Source organism: Triplophysa rosa, linkage group LG8 (genome assembly GCF_024868665.1).
Source record: "Triplophysa rosa linkage group LG8, Trosa_1v2, whole genome shotgun sequence".
Taxonomy (NCBI): Eukaryota; Metazoa; Chordata; class Actinopteri; order Cypriniformes; family Nemacheilidae; genus Triplophysa; species Triplophysa rosa.
The window spans coordinates 2,712,181-2,739,296 of NC_079897.1; the positions used below are offsets into that span (position 1 = coordinate 2,712,181).

A 27,116-nucleotide genomic window follows, 5' to 3' on the forward strand; every position below is an offset into this window, starting at 1 on the left:
GCTTTTACAGTAACTGCATTATTTATTTATACTGCAGTGCATGCTGGGAGCTCACCGACCCTTAAAACAAATCAGCAGAATTCTTCAATGTGATGAGACAATGTTTGCGCAAATACATGTTATTATGTAGATGATGGGATTGCTTTTTTAACAGTGTGTGTTTTCTGTTGAGCAATGACAGAGGGAGGAGGGGCTGTTTGGGGGAAATGTGTTTGTCCTTTTTTCATAAATTCTGTTTAGTGCTACTGGAGGACCAGAAATGTCTTTCCTATTTTGGCTTTTTTTCGTAATTGGCGACACATTCAAGAGACGGTTCGCCAAAAATGAAATCTCATGCATCTTTCACGTATGACTTTCTTTCTTCTGCAGAACACAAGAGAAGACATTTTGAAGAACGTTGGTGACCAAACAGTTTGGGACCCCATTGACTTCCACTAAGACGTTTCTCAAAATATCTCCTTTTGTGTTCCACGGAAGAACTAGTCACATACAGGTTTTGATTGACACGAGGATGAACAAATGATGACAGAAGTGTCATTTTTGGGTGAACTTTCCCTTTAACCAATTCAGAATGCGCAGTGTTGTTGTTTTGGTCCCCGGTGATCCTGCGAGACGTTGCTTTGGATTAGTGAACATCTTTCTTCATTTTCACTCATTGTAGGGAAGTGCACACATAACATGCATGCCAGGACCCGTCAGAAGATGGAATTATCCGGCTCCTCTCTGCCTGGGTAAGTGTCGACATCAGTCCCTGCGCTTCTACCACTTTCCTTCCGGGTAATCTCAATTCTTCAAATAAGCGTGCCGTAATGACCCCCGCGTTCCTGCTATTCTGTGAGTTTCTGCCTTTTTCGTCTCATTGTAGCAGCTGTTTCATTCTAATGGACCGACCGTGGAGAGATCGGATGTAGTATGTTGAAACTCTATTTAATCAAACGGACTATGAAAAGACTATCTTCAGGCCATCGTTTAAGCTTTCATTCAGTCCGCTCTTGCCGTCTTTTTATTTTCTCTTTTGTTGAAATCTTTTGGCCTTAAACCTCATTCATGTCTCACATTTTCACGATTTTCTGGGTTGTAATGTTACTCTTGTCATTCATTCAGAAGTTCTCTAATAGCAGCGAGACCCTCTGAGGTCAAGTGTCTTTCTCGAGTACAGGACAGCGAAGGCGTTTGATATGTCTTTAATGTCTTGTGTTTGGTGTCACAGTTGAACTGAATGAAACGAGCCAATATTATTGTCTTTGTTTCATTTATATCTTTTATGTATTTAGAGGAAAATAAATGTTTAGAGACTAGTGTATCTGTCTGTCTGTCTTTCGTAGTCTCTGTCAATGTGTCTGTCTGTCATCTCTCTCTCTCTCTCTCTCTCTCTCTCTCTCTCTCTCTCTCTCTCTCTCTCTCTCTCTTTCATGGTCTCTGTCTGTCTGTCTTTTTGGTGTCTGTTTTACTTACTTACCTCACTGTCATTGTCTGTCTATCTTTAGATGTCTGTCTCACTGTTTCTCTGTCTGTCTGCCTTTCAGTGTCTGTACCGTATAGGTTTTCTCTGTCTGTCTATGTTTGAGTGTCTCTGTCTGTCTGTCTTTCACAGCTTCTGTCTGGCTATACGTTTCTTAACATCTCTGTCTGTTTGTCTGTCTTTTATTCTTCCTGACTTGTCTGTCTTTGAATCTGTCTGTCTGTCTGTGTAGGTTTTGGTGTCTCTGTCTCTCTTTTTATCTGCCATTGTCTCTGGCTGTCCTTCAGTGTCTGTGTCTTGCGTCTGTGTCTGTGTCTGTCTCTGTCTGTCTGTCTGTCTGTCTGTCTGTCTGTCTGTCTGTCTGTCAGTGTCTCTGTCTGTCTTTTATTCTCCCTGACTTGTCTGTCTTTGAATCTGTCTGTCTGTCTGTCTGTCTGTCTGTCTGTCTAGGTTTTGGTGTCTCTGTCTCTCTTTTTATCTCCCATTGTCTCTGGCTGTCCTTCAGTGTCTGTGTCTTGCGTCTGTCTGTCTGTCTGTCAGTGTCTCTGTCTGTCTTTTATTCTCCCTGACTTGTCTGTCTTTGAATCTGTCTGTCTGTCTGTCTGTCTGTCTAGGTTTTGGTGTCTCTGTCTCTCTTTTTATCTGCCATTGTCTCTGGCTGTCCTTCAGTGTCTGTGTCTTGCGTCTGTCTCTGTCTCTGTCTGTCTGTCTGTGTGTGTGTCTGTGTCTTGTGTCTGTCTCTGTCTGTCTGTCTGTCTGTCTGTCAGTGTCTCTGTCTGTCTTTTATTCTCCCTGACTTGTCTGTCTTTGAATCTGTCTGTCTGTCTGTCTAGGTTTTGGTGTCTCTGTCTCTCTTTTTATCTGCCATTGTCTCTGGCTGTCCTTCAGTGTCTGTGTCTTGTGTCTGTCTCTGTCTGTCTGTCTGTCTGTCTGTCTGTCTGTCTGTCTCTGTCTGTCTCTGTCTGTCTGTCTGTCTGTCTGTGTCTTGTGTCTGTCTTTGTCTGTCTGTCAGTGTCTCTGTCTGTCTTTTATTCTCCCTGACTTGTCTGTCTTTGAATCTGCCTGTCTGTCTGTCTAGGTTTTGCTGTCTCTGTCTCTCTTTTTATCTGCCATTGTCTCTGGCTGTCCTTCAGTGTCTGTGTCTTGTGTCTGTCTGTCTGTGTCTTGTGTCTGTCTGTCTGTGTCTTGTGTCTGTGTCTTGTGTCTGTCTCTGTCTGTCTGTCTGTCTGTGCCTTTGGTGTGCGGTGGGGGGGGGCAAGTGAATGCTGTTTATAAACTTTTCTGGTATCACTTTTATTTACTTATCAAATTATAGATGTTCTTTCAGTGCAACCCAGAAAAGTCTAACAGGTCTCAAGACAGAAATCATTCAAACAGCAATCTGATTCAAACAATATGCTTTTGTTCCTATGATTTACACATTCGTAAAGATCTACATACTGTACCTACATCAACAATGTTTTGCTAATAGCAGTGATTGATCAAGACTGTACTGGATTTTAACTGTGAGCAGCGTGCAGCTGAAGTGGTTCAACCAGAGGATTCATAATTTATCGGCTATAAAATATCGGCCTGATTTTGTTATCGGGTGATTTCCAATAACATTAAAAAAGACCATTTATCGTCCGAGACCATCCGTGCATCCCTAGTATGTACACAGTATGTATGTCTGTGTGTAGTTATAGCAACAGAAATGAAATGCATTATAATTTAACACTATCACACACACAGAGAGGGATGTAAGGGTTCCTCTCAATTTAAGTTTATGTCCAGATCTCCGAGCGGTTGTGTCATTAATGTGAGTACTGCGATGAGTAGTGACAGCTGTTTACTACTGTAGCTGAGAACAACTCCAGAAGATTATTGAAGTATGTGTCTCTTAGGATTTGCCACTGACAGTTTACACATAAAGACACTAAATGCAGCGAACACCGCTCTCCAAAAGCAATTTACTCTGAATGCAGGAATTAAAAGATTCTTTATGGGTCCTCTGATGCCACGCTGGCAGAATCTCCTGAATATTCTTGGCACTAGTTCAGGTCTCTGAGAGACTTGCTCTTAGTTCCAGTAAGAACTCACAAACTGTTGACGGTTCCTCCGGTAACCTAGTGGCAAGGAAAACGTTTCGGGACATCTGAAATTGAACATTTAAGAGCTGGAGGGCATACGAGAGATATGAAATGATATCAGTTATCCTTAAGTATATGTCTTTTTATATTTTCTATAGCATCGCTGTTGGGGGACAGCTCTGTAGCTTCAAAACTGAAATGGAAAAAAATGAAAAAATAAACATTGTATATAGCTGTTCTTAATTCTCTCTTTTCATTTCTCTGGGAAAATATTTGCAACCCACAGACAAACATAAAAGATGAACAATAATAACAAAAAATATATAGTTTCATATTTTTTATAAAAAAGATAAATGAAAATCATGAAAAATAAAGATGTGAGGTTTCCGCCCGACAGCAATGAGATTATAACTTTTTTGTTAAATATTTATTTAAATACATATACAAAAAATGTATGAATTAAGCATACAAATTTGGAGTATTGCTAATCCCCATTTTTACAAAAATGTACTGAAAGTCCTTTATTATGCTGATTTTGACACAGATTTCTGTGAACTTGTGAGAATATATCGCTTATAGCAGTGGTTCTCAAACTTTTTCGTTGTAAGGCCCCCTTTGTGTTAAGTGCATCACTTTGTGGCCCCCCATATAAAGACGTATAATCTTAAACTTAGAATTTTAATTAAACCAAAAACATTCAGTTATACAATGCTAAAACCTCAATTCTTTTGGTTGGTGGTGTCATTTTTCTGATGTTTGATTGCATAAAATCTATGATAAATTTCTATATTTCATAAAATGCCACAAAATCTGTGGCCCCCCTGGATCCATCTTGGGGCCCCCCAGGAGGCCACGGCCCCCAGTTTGAGAACCACTGGCTTATAGCATGAACCATTTTTTTATTATCCAAATAACCTGACACTTCTTTTAAGATCATTGATGTTTTTTTCAGCACGTTGCCGTCGGAGATGAAAGAAGCGATGTTTTCTCAACCATATGTTAGAGTACGTCTGTGGTTTTACTGTCGAGTGACACTTGATGTTTAATTGATCTGAGCTCGTGCACCGTAAACAAAGCTTGCCGCGTGTCTCTATTGACATTTCAATTGCGCTCGTAAACTAGCGTAAATGGATGCAGTCAGTCAGAGGAGGCGTTCATTACATCATTGCCAATAAGACAAACTCAAACACAGGGGGAGACATACACACACTCGAGGGCATGTACTTCACTCCCCCTCGCACCGGTTGCTTCAATATTGACTTTGGAATGCGAACGAGATTGGACGTTGTTAATTTAAAAAGTCATTAGGAGAAGCCATAACCCATGCATCATTTTCTTCCAAGCTCAAAACGAATGCAGTAAATTCATTCCATTAACGTTTCTCTTTCTTATTGCACACCATTGCATTAGTATTAATATAAAGAACGCGAGGGTTTCTTATATGTGCAAATTAGTTCATTTTGTGTTTCGCTAGATTCCGTAATGGAGTTGAGAAGGTAATCTGCGTGATAATAGTATTGTTGGCTTTTATTGGCTTTCTTCTTCATTTGAGAAGTTGATAAGCCTGTTTCTTTTTCTATATGAGTGATTTCATGGATTTGGTTTATGCGGTGTTGTTGTGATGCTATCAGAAGTGTTGATGGAGGATTGTGTACATGATGTTTTCGGTTCACAGCTCAGTGTGGAGGTTTTCTGTCTGAGATGAATGGAGTCATTCTGAGTCCTGGATTTCCTGGAAATTACCCAAGCGGTCTCGACTGCAACTGGACCGTCCAGCTTCCTGTTGGTTTTGGTTTGTATCCTTTAACTTTTCTACTTTCTTCTACTTTTTATTTCCTTTAAGTTCATCTATGTAATTGTCATGTGGGTTGCTGTTATATTTCTTCATGGCACTGAGAGTCATTTAGAAAAAGCAAATGGAGATCTGTGTTTCCTACTTTTCAGATTATTGAGGGTATATTTTTATGTTTATAGTTGCTTTTAATGCCCCCTCAGGGTCAGTTAAACCATCAAAATATGATTTGTATGGTTCAAGGAGGAGAAAAAAATGATTTGAAGGAATTTATTGGAAATATTATTTAGCAAAAAGGCAAACGACAGCATATTAGGGAATATGGATTTTATTCTATTATATACAAAAAAAGGCATTTAAAGCTCAGAGGAAATAAAGCAAGCATTGAGTATTAAAGTTTTATCAGATATTTATATTGTTATTTTTATTTCTCTTGGTTTTTGACTCCAGCAGTCATTCTCCTGGGTCTTGACTCAACAAATTTTGCTCATGTGTTGTTTCCTTAAATTATTGTAGAGATGAAACGGTATGAAAATTTCACCTCATGATTATAGTGAACAAAATGATCACGATTATCAGATGATTAAATGTACAAAAAAGTACCAAGATATCAAGTTTAATATTGATGTGACTTGTTAAAAGCACCTTTTTGTTCTCGTAAACATCAAATAAATTAAACATTAAACATTAACATTAATCATGGCACAATGGGGCCATCAGGTCAAAGTTTCTCTTGTTCAGGTTGAACACAACCTTAAGCAAATCAAACATTGATTTAAACGCAACACAAATCAGAAAATCATCTGTCTTCATGTGTTGAGTAATGGGTGTACTTTAGGACCCAGGAGACATCTGCAGTCATAAGAACGATCGCAAAAGAGACAGACGGAGTTTAACTCGTCATTCAGTCTGTCTTAAAGTCCCCATGAACCGGAAGTTGCGATCGTTTTTACTTCCGTATTTTGACGCATTTCCGAGTGAAATGGAATTTCTAATGAGAAAAATAGTGGGCGTGGCTTTCGTCTTTCTCTGCGATTTCATTGGATGTATAAAAACAGCCGTTGCATTTTGAAATGGAACTGGCAGCAGACTGACAGTCGAAGGGGAGGAGTTAACGGATGCTCCGCCCAAGCCGTCTAACACGCGTCATTTAAAATGGACAGTCATTACAGGAAGGAAGTGCATTTTCAGACTTTAAGTGAAGATCATGAGGGCACACACATTTTAAAAAGAGAATGACCCACATGGATAAACTTAACAAAAAACGCTGCAATATTTCATGAAAAAATAGCCATTGTCATTTTAAATTTCACTGAGACTTTAAGAAATATGAAGTGATCGTGTTTCAGTATATCTATATTTCCCCAATGTGCATATTTTTGGACTAAAAGTCCTGTGATCACGAATAAACAGGAGCATATGAGGATGAATACTGTATGAATGTCTCGGATCAATAACATATTATTTTGCTTGTTTATTTTGCACTCCTGACATAAATGAACAAAATCCGCATTTCATGATGCGCCTCTGTTATACTGTTGCTAAATTTGGCTGATGCTGGACAGTATTTACCATTAGTTTTAAAAACGATATACGGTTTAATGATAATTGAAATATGACATAATAATAATAATAATACTAACCTTTGGGCGTTTTTAACATGGTTAATCGTGAAACCGGTATTCGTTACATCCCTAAATTCTTGAGTTTTAATACATATTTAATAACATACTTGAATAAAGTGTAAAGCCATCAATTTTCCAAAGTTAGACATAAATTTTGCCACTACTATATGTCTCCTCTAGAGTTTCACAAGAGATCTCAACAGTGTCTTCGAAAAGATCATTGGTCATTCTCATTTTCTTCTTAAACTTATTTTATGATGGGTGAAAGTCAAAAGACTGTCTGGCCTTTAGTTGCAAAGATCTTATCATATCTATTTACGACTTCAGTCATTTTTGAGATTTCTTCTTCTGAAGCGTATCTTCTGAAGACCCCATGATATTATCGAGCGGTTTTTCTCTGGAGCAAAGTTCTCCATTCTCTCTGTATCTGTGAGAAACAATTGAGACTTTAAAGACGAGTTTTTCCATTCCTGCAGGGAAACCTCAAAGTAGATCCTGAGGTATTCTCAAAACGTACTGCATGTCTCTCATTTTTCATCAGGAATTCACCTGCAATTTCTCAACTTCTCCACGGAGGCCGTGCACGACTACCTTGAAGTTCGTAGCGGGACGCTGGACTCGGGCTCGGTGATCGATAGATTCAGCGGTCCTGTTGTACCGGAGCCTTTCTTCAGCACGACCCACGAGACCAGCTTCTTCTTTCGCAGCGATTACTCCCAGAACAAACCCGGTTTCCGCATCACCTACGAAGGTAAGACAGATGAGACCTGTCTTCAGCCATCGCTTCACCTGCCAATACAGACACTAACAGGAAGAGATATGTAACCAATTGTTCTTTTTGAGTTCAGTCAAACTTTTAGACCTTTTTTCGTACCGCTGCATTGAGCGATACCATTTGTCCTTTTTTTATTTCAACGAGTATAGATTCGAACATTTGGAAACACTGAGAAACTTTGACAGTACAGTCTATTGATGGCTTTGTGTTAAGAGAAGGGTACGGATACAGAAGAGCCATTAAAGGACTTTTTTATTTTTACAAATGTACTCTTGATGTTCCACTTAAAAACATTTGAAGAGCTTTGTTTGTCTGCTCAGCGTATGAGCTTCAGAGGTGCCCGGACCCACGACCCTTTCGGAACGGGATGGTTATTGGCAGTGATTTTGGAGTGGGCATGACCATCTCTTTTCAATGCCTGCCGGGATACACCCTGTTGGGCGAGGCGTCCCTCACGTGCCTGCATGGGGTCAGCCGCAACTGGAACCACCCGGTACCTCGCTGTGAAGGTACCCGACCAAATTGATGTGTTTCTCTATAATCTAACCCGTGATGTTTTGTAATCAAATTTAATTCAAAGCTTTTGGGGGAACATATGGACCAAATACCATAGACAGCAACCGTTACAAGCGTTGCGAGACTTTATCACCGCATTTATTTCCGTCGCACGCGAAATGCATCGCCGTTCTCGGTGAATAGCTCTTTGATTGGATTCCTCTTTCATCAGCACTTTGCGGTGGTAATATCACGGCCCTGAACGGAACCATCTATTCTCCGGGCCACCCGGCCGACTACCCCAATCTGAAAGACTGCATATGGAGCATCAGAGTTCCTCCGGGCAACGGCATTCACATCAACTTCACCGTGCTCAACACGGAGCCTATCTACGACTACATCACCATCTGGTAAGACTTCTGCAAACGCTTTATAAGAACACGTCACCTAAAGACTAACATCTGTTATGTGCAAACGCACCAATGCAGACGTCAGGACGATTTGGAAACATTGTTTTGAATCGAGGAAAATCAGACAGTGTTTTTTAAGGAGTTAGCTGGATTATTTATTAGAAGTATTTGATAATTGATAACAGATTTTTAATTGTTTTTTTTTACAACAATAATAACAATTATACACATAATAAACACATAATTAGGCTATTTATTGGATTGTTCCTTAGAACTCAGCGCTATTTTATTAATTTTGCTGTACAAAACTATATTAAAAACGCACGACATTATTAATTCAAATGATGGAGAAGAGCGTTGAACGTTCCTCTGCAGCGTTTGCACTTTATTCTCTCGTGATGATTCTGTTAGCTCAGAGTTATGTAATGCTTTGTCGTTAGTTTACACGCTGTCTTTTGTTTACTGTATGCTCTTGCGAACCACATCCACACTGTGTGAACACAAGGGCTGCAAGTTTTATCAAGAAATATCTTATATATACAATATATATGTGCATAACGCAGTGGTTTGCAAAAACTGAGTAATTTTAATCATTTGAAATGTTATGTATAGCCGGTTTTTGGTTGATGCACGTAGTAGAGAGATGTAAATGTTAGTCAGGATATGCGTTTCAAAAGTTGATTCAGAAATTTATTTAAAAACTGAATTAAACCTTTTTTTAGCGTCTTCAGTGTAGTCACATTTTGCCTTAAATTTGCAAAAGTGTTTTCTTGTCGTTTTATCAAGCAGCTTTATTATTCAAAGTCATCCATTTCATAAACAATTTTATTAAATAAAATGTTAGTTTTGTAACGAAAAAAGCATTCATGTTGGCAAAATTATGGTTTTTTTTTTGTCTACTACTTTGAGACATTAAAGCATTTACCTTCATAAACTGTTTTTAATATTATGAGAAATGTTTCGCCCAAGTGTTCTAGACCTTTTGACTGGTAGTGTATATTTAAAGGTCCTGTGTGTCATTTTTTGGAGGATCTATTGACAGAAATGCAATATAATATACATAACCATCTATTCAGAGGTGTATAAAGACCTTACACAATGAAGTGGCATGTTTTTATTACCTTAGAATGAGCTAGTTCTATCTACATACATAAGGGGTTGCACGAACCTTAATGATCTGGCGTGACATTTAAAGCTTGATGTCGACTAGTCGCGCGGGTCATGTGATTTTTATGACACTGTACCTTTAAGAAGATGGCTGACTGTTCTAAGAACCTGCGCGCGGGACAGATGTCATTACGACCCGGTTCAGCGGGATTCTGTCACACTCCCGGGAATAATATATGTTATCTTGTCCTGCTTCCGCAGGCAAAGCCAATGCAAAGACACGTATAGACGTGTAGAACTCCGTAGAGCTTCGAAAGGGGGGGGTGGAGTGAACCGGTGGTTGCAATTCACAACCTCGCCGCTAGATGCTGCTAAAATCTCCACATTGCACTTTTAATATCATTTAAATGATTTTTACAATGATTGCTGATGTGAAAGGTCACAACATACGATATTGTTTTCCTCATTTAAATCATCTTTTGTGACATCATCGTCAACACATGACCTTCATTTATGTATTCATTGGTTTAATGAATTGTGATTCATTTGGCATGTGAAAGGTCATTTACATACAAAGTACAGCAGGAGAAACGGTTTGCTTGAGTTAAAGAGAGAGGGTGGAAGATGGTCACATAAAACTAAATGAAAGATTAAATGTGGGGGTGAGAGTTTGCGCAGGAGTTCTTCATTTCGTTTTTTCAATGTAGCTTTCCATTGAAAACTCTTTTTTCAACTGAATATACTCCTATAAAAGCATGATGACCGATATAGATGAGAATACATTGGTGTTCACTTCATAAAGGCGCTTTGCTATACATTGTGGGTTTTTTTTCTATAAAAAGCAAGGTCAGCGTCTAATGGCTTTTCTTCCCTTTATTTATACTGTGCTGCCGTTGGTTTTTACGCTCGTGAAGTCTTTGACGTTTGCTGTTCTGCTTTTATGAACATTCATTACTGAAGCTCCGAGACAGATTGGCCACGAGTGCGAGAAGAAATTAGAGAGAGTGAAAGAGCGTGGCGCATCAATAAACAGAATGAAAAAGGTTTGAAATGTTGATGTGTGTGGAATGCATGGCATTGAACAGAACCGCTGTCTCTCGTAGGGACGGCCCTGACCAAACATCTCCACAGTTGGGTCAGTTCAGCGGCAGCTCGCCCCAGGAGGCCGTCTCCAGCATGTCCAATCACATCCTTCTGAAGTTCCACAGCGACTTCAGCACCAGCGGGTTCTTTGTTCTCCGTTACCATGGTGAGCATCGTTTCTCAGGTCTCCGCATTCACGAGGGCTTAATTCTCATATAGCTCACGTGTCGCCTATTGTCAGGTCGATTATCCCGCTTTATTCCCTCCCACGAAAACATTACGCTTACACGAATCGCTTACACGAATACTCGTACATTCAACACAAATGGGGCCGTGAAATTGCATGAGGAACATTTGTGTCTGTTTTTAAGCGTCACGTTGCTGCCCTCCAGCCCCTTGTTTCTTGTTTTACCGCTCTCAAACACATGGGCCAGGAGCGATATTACTTATTTCTTGGGAAAATGGCTGGGATTATTACCTCTGTCACATTTCGATGGCGCTGTAATGTGTTTGGAAGCTTCCATCGTGTGTGATAATAAGCGTTTCTCAATGAGCAGGTGTGGAAAGCCGAGAAACGCCGTGTGCCTGATGGCTAAAGGCAAGCTCTCTTTCCATATATAAAAAAGAATATATCTTTTTCTTAAAAGAAAGACTCAGCAATGGTGGGTTAAACAAAAGGTTTTTCATTTGGTTTTCAGTTTTTTATTCACCGTCATGTTGTGTTTTTTTCTGTGGAACACAAAAGAAGATATTTTGAGAAATTACTTAGTGGTTTTGGGCTCATATGATGCAAGTCAATGGAGGTCAATGTTGTTTGGTTATCAACGTCCTTCAAAATATCTTCTTGTGCGTTCTGCAGAAGTTGCTGTTGTTTAAAGGGACAGTTCACCCAAAAATGAAAATTCTATCATCGTTTACTCACCTTCGAGTTCAAAATCTGTATACATTTCTTTGTTCTGATAAACACAAAAGAAGATATTTTGAAGAATGTAGGAAAGCAAACCGTTCTGGGGCACTTCTGACTACCGTTGTCATTTTTCCTTCCATGGTAGTCAATGGTGGCCCATAACTGTTTGGTTACAAGCATTCTTCCAAATATGTTATCATCAGAACAAAGAAATGTATAAAGCTTTGGAACAACTGGAGGGTGAGTTAATGATGACAGAATTTTATTTTGGTTTTAGAAACGTGATTAGTTTGAGTTAGAATCTGTGACCCTGAGAATGACACGCGTCTTCGGGTAATTCAGCTATACGTCATGCGTAGGTTTCTAAGTGTTTTCACAAACATTACATGTCTTATTTTTTTCCTCAGCCTACCAGCTTCGAGTCTGTCAGCCGCCCCTGCCCATCGCCAACGCTGAGATCCAGGCAGAAGACGACGAATTCCAGATCGGTAAATAAGGGAACGTTTGATCATGTGTTTGTTTACATCTCTCGTGTGTGGAATCCTCATTAAAAAGACATTCCCGAGGTTCCCACCTTTGTTTTGTGGGAAAAATAACATGCGTTGCTTGGCATTTGTCATCATTACTGTCACACGTGTAAGCCGTCGGGACTTAATGAACTGATGAGTTGTTGAGCGTTAGTTGAACAGGCCGAAGCAAACATCCGTGTGTGCGATCGCTCAACAGGAGACATCATCAGGTACCGCTGCCTGCCGGGCTTCACGCTGCTCGGGAGCGAGATCTTGACCTGTAGACTGGGTGAGCGACTGCAGATGGATGGTCCTCCGCCGGTCTGCCAAGGTGAGTTTGGCAGAACGTCCCGTACGCCGTCTCATTTGTGTCTCGTGTTGTTTGCGGTTTCACTCGTCATGTTGTCGGCTCTGTCAACGGCTGTTAGTGTCTTTGGTGCTTGATGCGAAAGGTTGTGGATTTTAAAATTGGGTTTCTTTTGGTGTTTTATTTCATGTATAGATGTACTCTTAAAGTCCCCGTGAACCGGAAGTTGCGATCGTTTTTTCTTCCATATTTTGACGCATTTCCGAGTGAAATGGAATTTTGAATGAGAAAGATAGTGGGCGTGGCTTTCGTCTTTCTCTGCGATTTGATTGGATGTATAAAAACAGCCATTGCATTTTGAAATGGAACCGGCAGCAGACCGAAAGTTAACGGATGCCCCGCCCAAGCCGTCTAACAAAGGTCATTTAAGATGGGTAGTCATTTGAGGAAGGAAGTGCATTTTCAGATTTTAACTGAAGGGCACTCCAATTTTAAGAGACAATGACCCACATTGATAAACTATTTACAATAAACTCTGCAATATTTCATGAAAAAATAGGCATTGTAAATTTTAATTTCACTGAGACTTTAACATTCACTGCAAAAAAAATGAAATTCTTACTTACTTTTTTCTTAACCTTTTTTGCTTTCCAGTAGAAATATCTTAACATTCTTGAATCAAGATACGTTAACTTGAGGAGCAAAATGACCTAAGAAATGAATTGATGTTTTCTGAAAATAAAGTCTAAATGAAGTGTGTTTACGATTAATACAAGACAGAACATCTGCCAATGGGGTACAAAAGTAAACTTCAGTTCTCAAAGTAAATTTAAGTTTATTTTTCTTACACCATTGGCTGATATTCTTTCTTTAAGCGTAAACTTTTTCTCAAAATACAAGATTTTATATCTTAGGGCCTAAGATGTAATTTTGCTTTTCAGAATGATATTTTTAATATATTATATATATATACTTTTTTTTTTTGCTTTGCTTTTTTGATGTTTGTACTGGAAAACAATGCAAAGGTAAGAAATTATTTTTTTTGCAGGGTTTAATCCATACCAGGGTTATTATTGTTAACTAAAGCTAAATTACTAAAATATGACAAAATATAAAATATAGTTAAAACTAAAAATAATATTATTTATTAAGTAATATTATGTGAAAGACCCAGACTAATTGAAAGTGAGAAATGTTGCCTAAAGCAGTTATTAAAATGGAAATAAAAAAATGAAATATAAACTATAAGTAAAAAAACACCAGTATTTCTAAAAGATAGAAAAACAGACATAAAACAAATCTAAAATAATGTGAAACCTGAAAAGAAAAAGATGAATGACAGCTTACTGAAAATAAAAATATATAAAAAATAAAGCTACAATGAATAAAACTACAATAACCTAAAATGACTAAACCTCATTGATATCTTATTCTGAAACGCCATCACAACCCTGAGCATGTGTCCACGATCGGCCAGGTTTGCGTATCAACATTTCAGTTTCCTGAACTGCTGTTCCACTCCGTAATCTCTAATATAAAAGCGACACAGAAGGAAGGAAATGTATTATACTGGAGTTTGCTGTCTGAATTGAATGCGATAAGAGTGAAAGAAAATAATAGATAGGCGAGTCATCTTTCTATCGAGTCTCACTGGCTGCACTCAGAATAAACACACTGTACAGAACAAGCAACGTGGAAGATTTATGAGCCTGTTCTTTCCAAAAATCAGTCAAGAAGACTCCGGAAAACTCACAAGTTATCAGTTTGAGTCACTCAGAGCGCTTACAGAATGAACTTGAGACTGAGATGTTATGAAAATGTACCATGGTTTAACTATAGTAACCATATTGACCACAAATAAACCACGCTTTTAACCATAGTCTAACCCAGTGTTGGGTGTAACTAGTTACTAAGTAATTAGTTACTGTAATTTAATTACTTTCCCCTTGAAAAAGTAAAGTAAGGGATTACTCTTATTTTTTCTGTAATTTAATTACAGTTACTTCTGATGTAATTAAACTAAATACTTTGTGTAATATGTGTGTGTGCAGAAGAGGAATTTACATCAAAATTCAAAGTCTAACATAAAAATCTGTGCTTTAATGTATAATTCTCACGTTTGTAATTAATAATAATACTTTATGTAGTTTTATGTTATTTATTTAAATGAATTGAAAGAGCTGTTTCATGTCTATCCTTGAATCACTTAACTCATCAAGGTTGATGTAGGATATAGAAAGTAATTAGTAATTAGTAATTAAATACTTTTTGAAGAGAGTAACTTGTACAGTAATCTAATTACATTATCGAATGTGTAATTAGTAACTAGTAATTAATTACTTTTTCAGAGTAACTTACCCAACACTGGTCTAACCATAATATTTTTACACAAATGGTAATCAATCAAAAAACATCTAGGAAATATAAATAGTGTCTTGCAGATGGTGTGTATGTCTGCTGGTGTCTGTTGTATTTAACACGCGTTTTTTTCGTAGTTCAGTGTCCAGACAACGAGGTTCTGTTCGACTCGAACGGCGTAATTCTGAGTCCGGGTTACCCAGACAGCTACCCAAACCTTCAGATGTGCTCCTGGATGGTGAACGTGGAGAAGGGCTACAACATCACACTGCACTTTGAACTCTTCCAGACGGAGAAAGAGTTTGATATTCTGGAGATCTTTGATGGTGAGTTTGAATCATTCCTCACATTCAGACCGACAGCGGTACAAGCGCCCGTCTGAGTATTACAGCCATTATTCTTCGCCCCGTCGTAATTCTGACACCCTTTCTTCCTCGGTGGAGAATTTGAAACGTAATTTGGAGCCTCGGAATCTGTTTGAGAAATAACGGAGTGGGTTTTTTATGCCGTGTGACCATTACGGAAAAATGTTTCCTGAAATCTCATTTAGGAGCGGCAGACGTGCAAACCACTGAAAGATGCTGGAGTGTTTCTTGATAGCGGTGTGGCGGCCGAGACACTCTGAGATGCATTCGGTGTGTTATTAGCCGCTAATTATTTAAGTGGTTGCAATCAGTAAATGACCCTATAACTCATCAGTGATGGGACGCTCATTAATGCTCGCGCCATCGCCACAGTCTCACTGGAATAGAGAACGAGGAGCCGTATCTATTTTCTCCTCCTCTCAGCGACAGCGTTTCCTGAATGTTTAGCAGTGATACTCAAGTGGGATTTGTGGAGCTCTGTTTCTAACAACCTGGTCTCAGAAATGCGTACCTATGTATACTTTTTGCAGCGCCACAAAATACGGTCAGGTACATATAGGGCTGTCACGATAAATTGACGATAAATATCATATCACGTGATTTATGCACAGCTTTTGAGTGAAGTACGGGAAAATGCTGCTGCATCCGAAAGCCAGAGGGCGCTCTCGTGCGGAAACTCCAATTACGCACTGCAGAAGAAGACCATGACACGTTCTAGAATCTGGGAAATGCCTATGGACGTCTTTTTATCACTGTTACTCAAGCCTCCTCAGGTATTTTTATGATAATAAAGTATATTTATAACGATCATGTTTGACGGGTGTTGCTTTTTCAAATGCACATTATAAGCGACTCAAACTCGCACTGCTTTTAGATCGAGCAGCATTTCCTACTGATCCCAGAGCCGTGCTTCACGGACAAGCTACGCTTGAAAAAAGATATCGACACATTGCATATCGCAGCCAGCTCGATTACAATAGGATTTAGTGGTATCGCGAGCACAGTGACGGAAATAAAAATTGCCGCTGGTGTGTGAACCGTTACGTCAGCGTTGACAGTGAAATGGCATTGGCTCTCGTGTGTCTCATGAACATTTTTTAGATTTTATTTATACAATAGCTTTATGGTATTGAGTGTTTTATATTGAGTTTATTTATTTTTTTCTTGTTGTTAAAAATGTTTATTCTCTATATTTCACTATATGAACTATTTGAAGAGTTTGGTTCCAAAATGAGATAAATTCAAAATTCATGTTTTTTATTATGTTATCATGTTTTTATTGTGTTTTATTGTGTTAGTTATAGCTATATTTGTTTTAGTTATTATAGCTTAAATAAAAACTAACCAACTGCAGTTTGATTGATATTAATTGGAATGCACGATAAAAAAAACATGATTTTTGAAAAAAAATTGAAACAGAGTCATCGCATTTTGGAACCAAACTCTTCATTTGCAGTGCAACAAACGTTTATAATTTTTTAAAAATATATTTAGTTTTTAATTATCAACAGATAAACTTGTTGAAACTATCTCAGTTCTAGACACACTGACACTTGTTAACTTTCACTTAGAAGTCAACAAAACCATGACTTTGTTTGAAAGTTCGTTTTGATTCTTTTATACAAAATGCTAGGGCCGTATAACAAAAATACAGCTTATAAAAAATGTCACTTTTTGTACCTCTAAAAGTTTGTTTTGAATAAATGCATTGACGCTTAACCGTCCCCTATTGCAACTGTCCCCCGGTCTCCCTATGCGTATGTAATTTTGTATTTTATCACATTTTTTTGAAGAAAAAATGGAAAGACATGTGTTGATGTACCCTGTGAGAATATCCTAAATCTACGGTGATGATGTCATTGCAGTCTAGTTGTTACTGATTTCGGTTTGTTTTTGCAGGGCCCAATATTTACAGTCCGACTCTGGCGGTGTTGAGCGGAGATCTCAGCGTGCCCTTTAATATGACCACGACGGGCCACCAGTTATTTTTACGCTGGTCCTCCGATCACGGCACCAATAAAAAAGGCTTCCGAATCACTTACGTTGGTGAGTATCAAAGTATGTATCCCCGATCGGTAATTCCTTTAGTTTTCTGTGTGTCTCTCGTCACGTTCTGTCTGTCCCGTCCATGACCCCAGCGTCCTCGTGTATGTCCATTTGTCCTCGTGTTTGTGTCCAAATGTTTGTGTATCTGTATGTACCCTTGTATTTCTGAAGTTAGTGTGTCAGAAGCTGTTTGATCAAAATATTGAGTGTGCTTGAGTTGTTTTGAGGCTTGTTTTAAACACTCTGTATCTGAAAATGTACAATGTTTTTATTATAGTAAAAGTATAGTAAACATTGTGGTTTGGCAGATTGGTTACCATTTGCATTACCACAGATACATGACTTGTCTCTCTCATATTTTTCTTTTTATTTATATTTGATTGATTTTTCTGTTAGCATTGTTACAATCATTATCCATAGTTTTAGTATAGTAAAAGTGTGGTAAACATGGTATTTTGGCAGATACATGATGTGTAAAACGGTCATTATGTTGTGTGCGGAGTTTCTACATGTTGTAGCTGTGATGTGTGTTTGTGATTTTGGTTAGAATTAAATGGCGTATTACAACTTAAGAGTAATACCGAAAAAAAGCTATAGAAGCTTTTTATATTTGATCAGTTTTGTTCTGCCATTTTTTCTGACGTGACCTGAAGAAAGGAGTAGAATAGAAATATTGTGTCACGCGAATCATGTGTAAGTGTTTAACAGTTTGTGGTTTTATCTATAGCCATGTACTGCAGCACACCTGACTCTCCTCAGCACGGCTTCGTGGTCAGCCAGACGGGCGGTCACGCCAACAGTGTCGTCCGCTGGGCCTGCGACCGCGGCTACAGGCTCATTGGCAAAAATATGGCCGTTTGCAGGAGAACAGACTTGGGTTTTCTGGCCTGGGACTCGTCTGTGCCCGCCTGTCAAGGTGTTGAATTCATTTATTTATTTCCTTTACCTCGATTTGTATGAAACACATCCGGTGTCGATTAAAAGAGTCACTTGCAAAGCGCTGTTGTGTTTTAACCTTGGCTGTAAACAAGCTAAGCTTTGTTTTCTAGTTTTTAACATTGGTGCGGATTGGAGGACGATTATTTTCATTTTCTTATTCACAAGTGCTGGAGAGGTTAGAAAACAATCCAGAGGGGTTTCTGCAAAGTTCTTCTCAGTGTAACAAGAAATTCGTTTTTGAATCACTAGAATGAACAAAAAGAAGAAATGAGTTTGGCCAGAAAACATTAAAGGAATAGTTTATTCAAAAATGAAACAATTTATTCACCCTTAAGATGGCCCGTGACTTCATTTTTATTAGACGCAATTTCATATTAAAATACTATCATGTTATTTTTATGTGGGCTACAAAATGGTCCAAAAATTTAAGGAATACTTCACCCAAATGGTCCGCAAAAAGTAAAGTAATATTTAATTAATAATAATTAGTAAAATTAGTAAAGTAATTTATATTCCTTCTATGGAAAGTCAATGGGGGGCATTATTTTGAGTAAACTTCCTTTAAAACTCTCTTGAAGTCAATTTTATGTTTTTATATATGTTTATGTATTTTTATTAATATTTTAATTAGCATCTTTTTTATATTTGTAATTTCTTGTTCATTTTAGGGCTTTTTTGGCAATGTGCTTTTGTCATCTTATTTTTTATATTGCTTTATGAGTTTGGTTTATTTGTATTTCAGTTTGACTTTTTGAATTCATTTATGATTAGTAATTTTAGTAACTTATTTATACTTGTTTAATTCATTTTCTCAACGTTTCATAAATGAATTTAGTATTTCAAATAAAACGTGGACCTAAATGTTTTAATGTTTCCGTTAACAGAAATGTTCAATTAGTTTTAGTAAATTATAATAACCTTGAAGAAAACCTCTAACTAGAAAGTATAAAGAAAATAATTTGAATTTATTTGTTATATTAAATTATTAAATTATATGAAATTGTGTATATCTCATTTGTTCTTGCGTGTATTGTCACTAGTCGTCATGCGTGTTGTGTCACGACACTCAAGAACCAATGACATGTATCTGTTATCAATCTAAATTTAACGCTTGGATCTTATTCAGTACATTTCATCAACAAAACACTTTGTTTAACAGTATGGCCACACAGGTTCTTTCAGCAGTGTGTTTGGAAGGTGTTATTTGGATTGAATTGTTGTTGCTGGGGTATGCTGTGTCTTGTGCCAGCCACATTGACCAACTGGCTCTTTGTTTTTGCTAATGAACACCACCGGACGAGCGCCTGCTTTTTGCTTCGCCGTTATTAGCTTTCTATGAGAGCGCCATTGTTTTGTTGGTTTGATTTGATTAGATTTTTAGCACTCAATAATTGGACATCCCATTATGTCTCAGCACCATATTGATGTTGCTTTGAGCAAACCCCTGCACCTTTTCCAAATGTTTCATTACACATTTCTGCCATCTTGGCTAAACACAGCGCTGCCTGATTATTCAACATGACTGTTCAGAATGTAGGTGGGCTGTTTCTGGTATACAGTACTTGAAAAACTCTGAAACTTGTGTTGTAATTTAATGAATTTACAGTATTTTACGTAAGAGTATTGCAGACTTTGAGAAATAGGCTTTGGTTCGAGCTCAAACGTGTAAATTTCTTTGATTTAATAATATTAGTCATGTTTTTTTATTTGTAGTAAAACTATGGTTAACTTTAGAAAGGAATAACCTGATTATGTCAAATATAAGGCGAAAATTAAGAGAACCTTCACGAATTAAAGTAAAAAGCTGAAGATCATTGCTCCTAATTTTTGTAAAATTAGTAGTGTTTTTATTTTTATATTATCCTGACTTCTGTAAATTTCTATTTTTTTTTTATTTATTTATTATCTTTTTCAAATCCAAATACTGATGGTTAGGTTGTTGCTTCTCACCAAAAGTGGTATAGTGAAAGCTGCGTATGTTAGTTAAAAAAAATGAAAAGGATTTATAATTTACCACTTTGTTTACATAGTCATAAAAACAAAAAAAGTTAACTTTTTTTTGCTTTTGGGCTTAATATTTTTCCCAGTAAATAATGACTTCTGTGATGGTGATATGATGTACTGCATATAGGAACCTATAGAGACGAGCGGTCTGTAATTTGGAAAAGCATTGCTGGTATTCAGGAACAAAACACGGGTCTCTGCAGGGAAAAAGGGTTAATTCCAGGTCCACTCTTTGGGAATTGAATCCATGGCATTGACTTGACCTTCCCTGACCTGATGGAAAACTCGGCGAGGTGTGTGTGTATCAGTGCCCCGCTTCAATTATCGTTTAATTGGCTTATGTGGATAGGTTAACTAGATTCTGATAGTAACAGGCTGCCATTTTTAAAGCAAACCATCAGCTTTGAAACTTGGATGAAGACATTTTTCCGTTAAGCCGCCATGACAGTTCTGCCCTTAAAATGATGATTGACTTGTCTTTTATCTTTTTATTGTCCTTCTTTTTATTTATCTCACAAGCATTCCTTTCCCAAAAGAAAGTTTATGATTTTGCTGGCAAAAATACCTCCCAAAAATGGGAATGATGTTGATGTTTATTTACTTTGGTTGAGTGGTGCAGATATGTGCAGGTTCTTTAATAATTTTATAAACAGTATTAAAGGAGAAGAAATGGACAGTGTTTGTAAAACATTCTCGCTGCATTGTTCATTTCTGCAGCTGTCAAATGATCGCTTCAGCTTCCGGCGCAAATCAGAAATTTCATTTTGCAATTCTTGGGGGGAAATCTGGTTATCTCCATTCACATTTATTGCATCGAGCAGCGTTGATCTCTTTTGAATTCCTCAGCCTGTGATGCACGTTCTGCTTGTCATGTTTCCAAAAAAATCTAAAGGCATCTTTCAGCTATGGCAGGACTGTATGTAGCCTTAGAAGAGGTAAGTTAAGTGTTAACATTGTACAACACAACGTTTGTCAGTATTTGAAGTATTTATGTTTTTAATATTCATGAGTGGGATGTGCCTTCGTGAAAATACTTCACTTCCAGTATTTTAAGGAAAAATTGGACATGAGAAACTATAGATCCAAGTAAGTGTAGCCTTCAAAACATTCTTGTGAAGCTCATATGAAAGCTGGATGTGAGGAACAGACCATGTCTTGAATGTCATTTTTTATTCCTTGTTTGGAGTTTGTGGGTCTCATCAGCGTGTCTTTTCGCAGCTGTATCCTGCGGCGCACCCGTGGCTCCCGTGAATGGAGGAGTTCTGGCCGCTGATTATTCCTCAGGAACACGAGCCACATATTTCTGTAACGATGGTTTCCGGCTGTCCTCCAAAGAGGTGACCAGCACCGTGTGCCAGGCTGACGGCACGTGGAGTAACCACAATAAAATCCCTCGCTGCACAGGTGAAGGACGAAATCCACAGATTGTGAGGCTGTGTTGGTGGCTGTTTTCATTGACCATACTGGAGTTCAGTTTGGAAACGTAATGAGCTTCTAAACGTGTTAATGCATCATTGACGCGCTGTTTCAGAAGATAAGCGGCGTAATTATGCTGCCTTTTAAAACACTTTGTTTCGGACAAATTCCATTGCATCGCATCCCTACAAAATGGCAAAGCAAAAGAAAAGTCATTCTTTTAATACCAGCAAATGTTGATAAGAGAAGCAGTTCATCTAAAAAGGTTAAAAATGCGCTTTTTTGTGCTTTGAAGGGAGAGTATTGACAAATTAACTTAATTTAATGCCGAACTTTATTGAAATCGCAATTTATATTGTAATTATATTAAATATTGTATTCCATATTATATTTAATAAATCTATGTAGCGTATTTGAAAAGAAAAGCAATTCATCTTGATTGTGAGAAGTCTATATATATATATATATATATATATGTATAATTTGGACATTTTATTAAATATGATTTTTAATATATAATATGTTTATTTAATTTAGGTTTTTTGAATCTTTTTTAATGTACATTTATTTAATGTATTGTATATTACATTATATATGCGTGTTTGTAATTTATGTACGTTTCATCGGACGGTGTACGTCCGATGAAACTATCTATATAAATATATTAAATATAATATGGAATCCAATATTTAATATATTTATATAGATAGTTTCATCGGACGTACACCCCTGACCCAAAGTTAACTTCTAGTCTGTATTTGGTTATAATATAACAATTAATTTGATATGTAATTTATATTAATAATTTATTGCATATCAATTGTATTAAATTCAATTAAAACTACTTAACAGTTATAGATTTGTTGCGGAGGTCTACTGGAAGTTAAGTTTGGGCCACGTAACGTTTGTTTATGTTGTTGCCGCTGAAACCGTCTATTGTTTATTTGCTAAGAAAAGCAATTCATCTCGATCAGAAGTCTTATGTTCCTAAAGACTATATATACAGTTTGTATATATAATTTGGACATTTATAATAAATATTATAGTTGATATATGTATATAATTTAATATACAATTTACATTTATGCATTTGGCAGACGCTTTTATCTAACCACTGAGCCACAGGAAAGCTTGTTCCTTTATTATAGCACAATTATTTAATTCAATTTATATTACATAGTATATATAATAAGTGAGTATTTTAAGTTCCTGCATGCTCACTAGGTTTTAAAACGAAGCCGGTTGCATAATTTTAACAGGGCAATATCACAGCATTTCTCTTGCTTTAAAAAAAACTGTCGATCTTATGCCCCCCAGGCCCTAATACTAAGATGCTAAAAATGAGTCATTCAGTAATGGTTATGATAACTCATTCACATATTAGCATACATTTCCGTATCGCTATGTAGTGGCTGCATGATGAATTTTAAGGTCTGGCAGAGGAGGCCATGACTCCCCCAGGTCCTCTCATAACGAAGCCTTGCGTTAAATTAAATTATGACTGTTTTGGTTACAAGAAACCTTGGCGAACATTAGAAGTGTCATTAGAAGTGTTGAACATGTGCCCTGTTTTTTTTTTACAGTTGTGGTGTGTCCCAGTATCGGCTCCTTCACCCTGGATCACGGCAAGTGGAGGATTGTAAATGGCTCTCGTTACGAATTTGGCACCAAGGTGGCCTTTGCCTGTAACCCGGGCTACTACCGGCTGGGCCCCGCCCACATTCACTGCACGGCCAATGGGACGTGGAGCTGGAGAAACGAACGACCTCGCTGCAAGAGTAAGTGATGCGCTTCATTTGTTGCTCGGAGATGAACAGCGTAGGAAAGATGACATACACAATCCCAGACCTTGTTAAAATGACCTGTTCTTAAGGTCAGCCGGTCCAGACAACAAGACTAATGATTTTGTCAATTGAGCGCTGACGTGTGAAGGATTAGCAGCTCGGCTGCCTCCAGCATCCAGACGCTCGTTGTCGGGTCCAGACGACATCTGGAAACATTTTCTGCTATTTATTTGGGGAAAGTAGATCTTAATCTAGCATTCTGATTGATAGTTGAAAACATTCACATTAGCTGTAATATACAGTAACATACGTGAAACAGGTCATGGGTGTTCAACTTTGTGAGTAAAGTTTAATGCTTAAAAATCAGTGTTGGCTTGTTGCTAAAGAATTACATTACAACTTTTTGCCAGGATATGTTTTTCTGCTTGTATGTTTATGTTGTTTTTGTTTATTTGGGGCTGATGTAACCTAGTGGTGAAAGGCATAAGATGAAATAAAATGGTGGTTTAACGGAATAGTTCACCAAAACATGAAAATACGTTTAAAGTTTAGTCACACTCTTGCCATCGAAACATTTGTTTTTAAAATCATATAATGTCAAATGTGTTTTAATTTTGTTGAATTAAAACGTGTTTTTTTTCAGTGTTTGATTAGAGAAAAGTCACAAATCTGGGATGGCATGAGGGTGAAAAAAACAACAGAAATCCAATAGAAACCATCACAGAAACTTTCAGAACGGACACAGAAACGGTTTCCATTAAAATACCATTATGAACCATTAGCTTTTTCCATTAAAACCATTACAAAGTTTCTTTTTGTAGCGAGTTTTGGACAATATTTCAATAATCTGCCAGACAACGCCCCAGCGATAGAATCCATCACATACCAGTATACACCATTATAGTTTCCATTAAAACCAATCCAATTCCCATAATAACCATTAAATCCCTGCTGAAAAGAACAACAGAATGAAAATGGCCCTGCTGAAAAAAACAATAGAAACCCAACAGACACCATTACAGAAATTCTAATGCTTTCCATTAATATACCTACCATTATGAACCATTAGCTTTTTCCATTAAAACCATTACAAAATTCCTTTTTGTATTGTGTTTTGGGCATTATTCCAAAAGGATTTAACGTCCCATCAATAGAATCCATGACATACCAGTAGAACCATTACAGTTTTCATTTAAACCACCCCTGCTGAAAAAAAACAACCCTGCTGAAAAAACAATAGAACCCCAACAGAAACCATTACAGAAATTCTAATGGTTTACAATAAAATACCATTATGAACCATTAGCTTTTTCCATTAAAACCATTACAAAATGCCTTTTTGTAGTGTGTTTTGGGCATTATTCCAGTAGGATTTAACATCCCACCAATAGAATCCATCACAGTTTCCATTAAAACCAATACAAATCTCCTTAAAACCATTCAAACCATTACAACTTCTTTAATGGTTTCTATTGTTTTTTCAGCAGGGATATTTTGGGCATGGTTCTATTGTTTTTTTTAGCAGGGTTATGAGAGAACCTTTCATATTTTGGTGAACCATCACCATGGTGTCGATAAAGTCTTGAAAACACAGTCACACGTGAAAGTAAAACGAACCCTGTTTTATTTTCTTAATACTCGTTCACTCACACACCTTCTGTCCTTATCAAGAAGTTAAAAAGAAAGACGTATGGTACTAGTGTCACAATAACAAATTCCATCTGTTCAAGATACGTGAAGATAAATAAAGGTTCCCTTTTATTCCGATTCTTTAAAAAGCAGGTTTGCGTGTCATTATGTGTTGTGTATTGGCAGGTGCTGTCCTCGGATGGTTTGCTTCTCAACGTTGTGGGGAAAACAGTCTTGTGCTGTAGCTTCAGAGGTGATAAATGTGTAGATGCCCCCATATGAGATTCACAATCTAAACATTAGAGGCCTTTTATGACTGATGGAATCTGACAGAATCAATGCGCTGCTGAGGGGGAACTCAGCGCCGTGGCAATTTTCAAAAACAACAACAATCAGCGGATAGATGATGAGCAGCTGGAAACCACCGTGCATTTTTTTATACATGGGCAACCCGCTGTGCATCACGTACTGTACATGATAAATATTTATTTGTTTACCTTCAACAATGTCTGATCTGATATTCCAGATGATTTTAATTTGCTCGTGCCAATATTAGCCATCGATAAAAAATAGACACCGCATTGACTTCTAAATCATACATCCATGTTGATGCCATATTGGGTAGACTAAGACTGTCCTGTAAACACTTAGAATTAAACACAGGGGCAAGTTTTCACAATTCTTTGACAATAAATATTAAGGGCTTTTCGATGATTAATCGCGATTAATCGCATCCTGGATAAAAGTTTGTGTTTACATAATATAAAAAAACAAAATATAAAAATGATTAAATGTTTATATAAAATTTAAATTGTTTATATTAACATGTACATGTAAGTGTATGTCTTTTTAAATACAAAATAAATTCGATATATTATGTGTAAACAATTTTTTTTTTCTGGGTACGATTAATCATTAAATAGCCCTATAAATAATTGTCTGATAATAAAAATGTGACAGGACTCTTTTGCACTCCACATGCATCATAAACCTTTGAATTCAAGTGGAGAAATGTAAATGTTTTATGCTTTTTTTCAGAGAAACCCAGCCCCCTCTTTCACGTGCCCTGCCCAATATGGCCGACAACTTACCAAAATGGTCAATTCAGTGTCTGTGTATGATGAAAACAAATAAAAGTTACACTGTTTATGTAAATTTACTGAAAGTCTTATGTAAGTCTACTTGAAGTAGAGATGCACTGACATATCGGCATAATCATCGGTATCAGTCGATAAAAGCGTTTATTCACGCTATCAGCCGATAGTTTAAAAAAAGCAGATGATCAGGGCCGAATATGAATGAATCACATTCAGAAAATAAAGAAATATTAATTTAATCTTCAGAATCCGCATCAGCAGATATCATTTTTAATAAACGTCTGTCGTATGGGTGGAGAAATTTAGTATCAGCGCATCTCTAACTTGAAGTATTAGTTACTCCTCAACAGTGGATAAGTAAAGCGTTTAAAAGATTGTGGTGCGGATCTACACCGCAAGAATAGCTGAAATCCAGCATCATGCAGCCATTCGTCTTAGATAGTTTCCTCATTGTGGTGTGTGTTTCTTGTGTGTGTTTTTGGGGCAGGGGAACAGGCTCACAAATGGGGGGTAAATCGCAGCACATTTCGACTCTTGCGTGCCGATTCATTCCGCGCTCTCTATTGCCTCTTACTGCAGTTATTTCGTGCGGAGAGCTGCCCACTCCTCCTAATGGAAAGAAAATTGGAACGCAGACGACCTTTGGAGCCACGGCCATTTTCACCTGCAACTCGGGCTACATTCTGGTTGGCTCCACCGTACGGGAATGTCTGGCTTCGGGTCTTTGGAGTGGGACGGAAACGCATTGTCTGGGTAACGCAACAAACCTCTTCTCTTTCAGAACATCACACCTGTTAGGCATTACCATCAGCGTAACCTTTAAGCAGAGATGGGATCCTAAAAAGATCGGTGGCATTTAATAATCTGTATTGCTATGGCAACAGTGACTATACACAGCTTCAGTATCACGCACACACACACACACACACACACACAC

General features: G+C 37.6%; 1 protein-coding gene across 5 annotated transcripts in view; it reads left to right on the forward strand.

The window, feature by feature from the left end:
- csmd3a (CUB and Sushi multiple domains 3a) overlaps positions 1–27,116 on the forward strand; it is a 235,512-nt gene that overhangs the window by 149,104 nt on the left and 59,292 nt on the right. For 3 of the 5 annotated variants that reach the window (XM_057339366.1, XM_057339369.1, XM_057339367.1), the window contains exons 39-52: positions 662–731; positions 5,207–5,323; positions 7,490–7,699; positions 8,044–8,232; positions 8,451–8,628; positions 10,839–10,984; positions 12,133–12,213; positions 12,452–12,565; positions 15,037–15,225; positions 17,164–17,322; positions 18,038–18,226; positions 21,472–21,657; positions 23,253–23,447; positions 26,759–26,932. In XM_057339366.1, the coding sequence (XP_057195349.1) occupies positions 662–731; positions 5,207–5,323; positions 7,490–7,699; positions 8,044–8,232; positions 8,451–8,628; positions 10,839–10,984; positions 12,133–12,213; positions 12,452–12,565; positions 15,037–15,225; positions 17,164–17,322; positions 18,038–18,226; positions 21,472–21,657; positions 23,253–23,447; positions 26,759–26,932 (2,197 nt within the window). The remainder of the gene's footprint in view (positions 1–661; positions 732–5,206; positions 5,324–7,489; positions 7,700–8,043; positions 8,233–8,450; positions 8,629–10,838; positions 10,985–12,132; positions 12,214–12,451; positions 12,566–15,036; positions 15,226–17,163; positions 17,323–18,037; positions 18,227–21,471; positions 21,658–23,252; positions 23,448–26,758; positions 26,933–27,116) is intronic. The other 2 variants (XM_057339370.1, XM_057339371.1) reach the window with 1 other exon arrangement.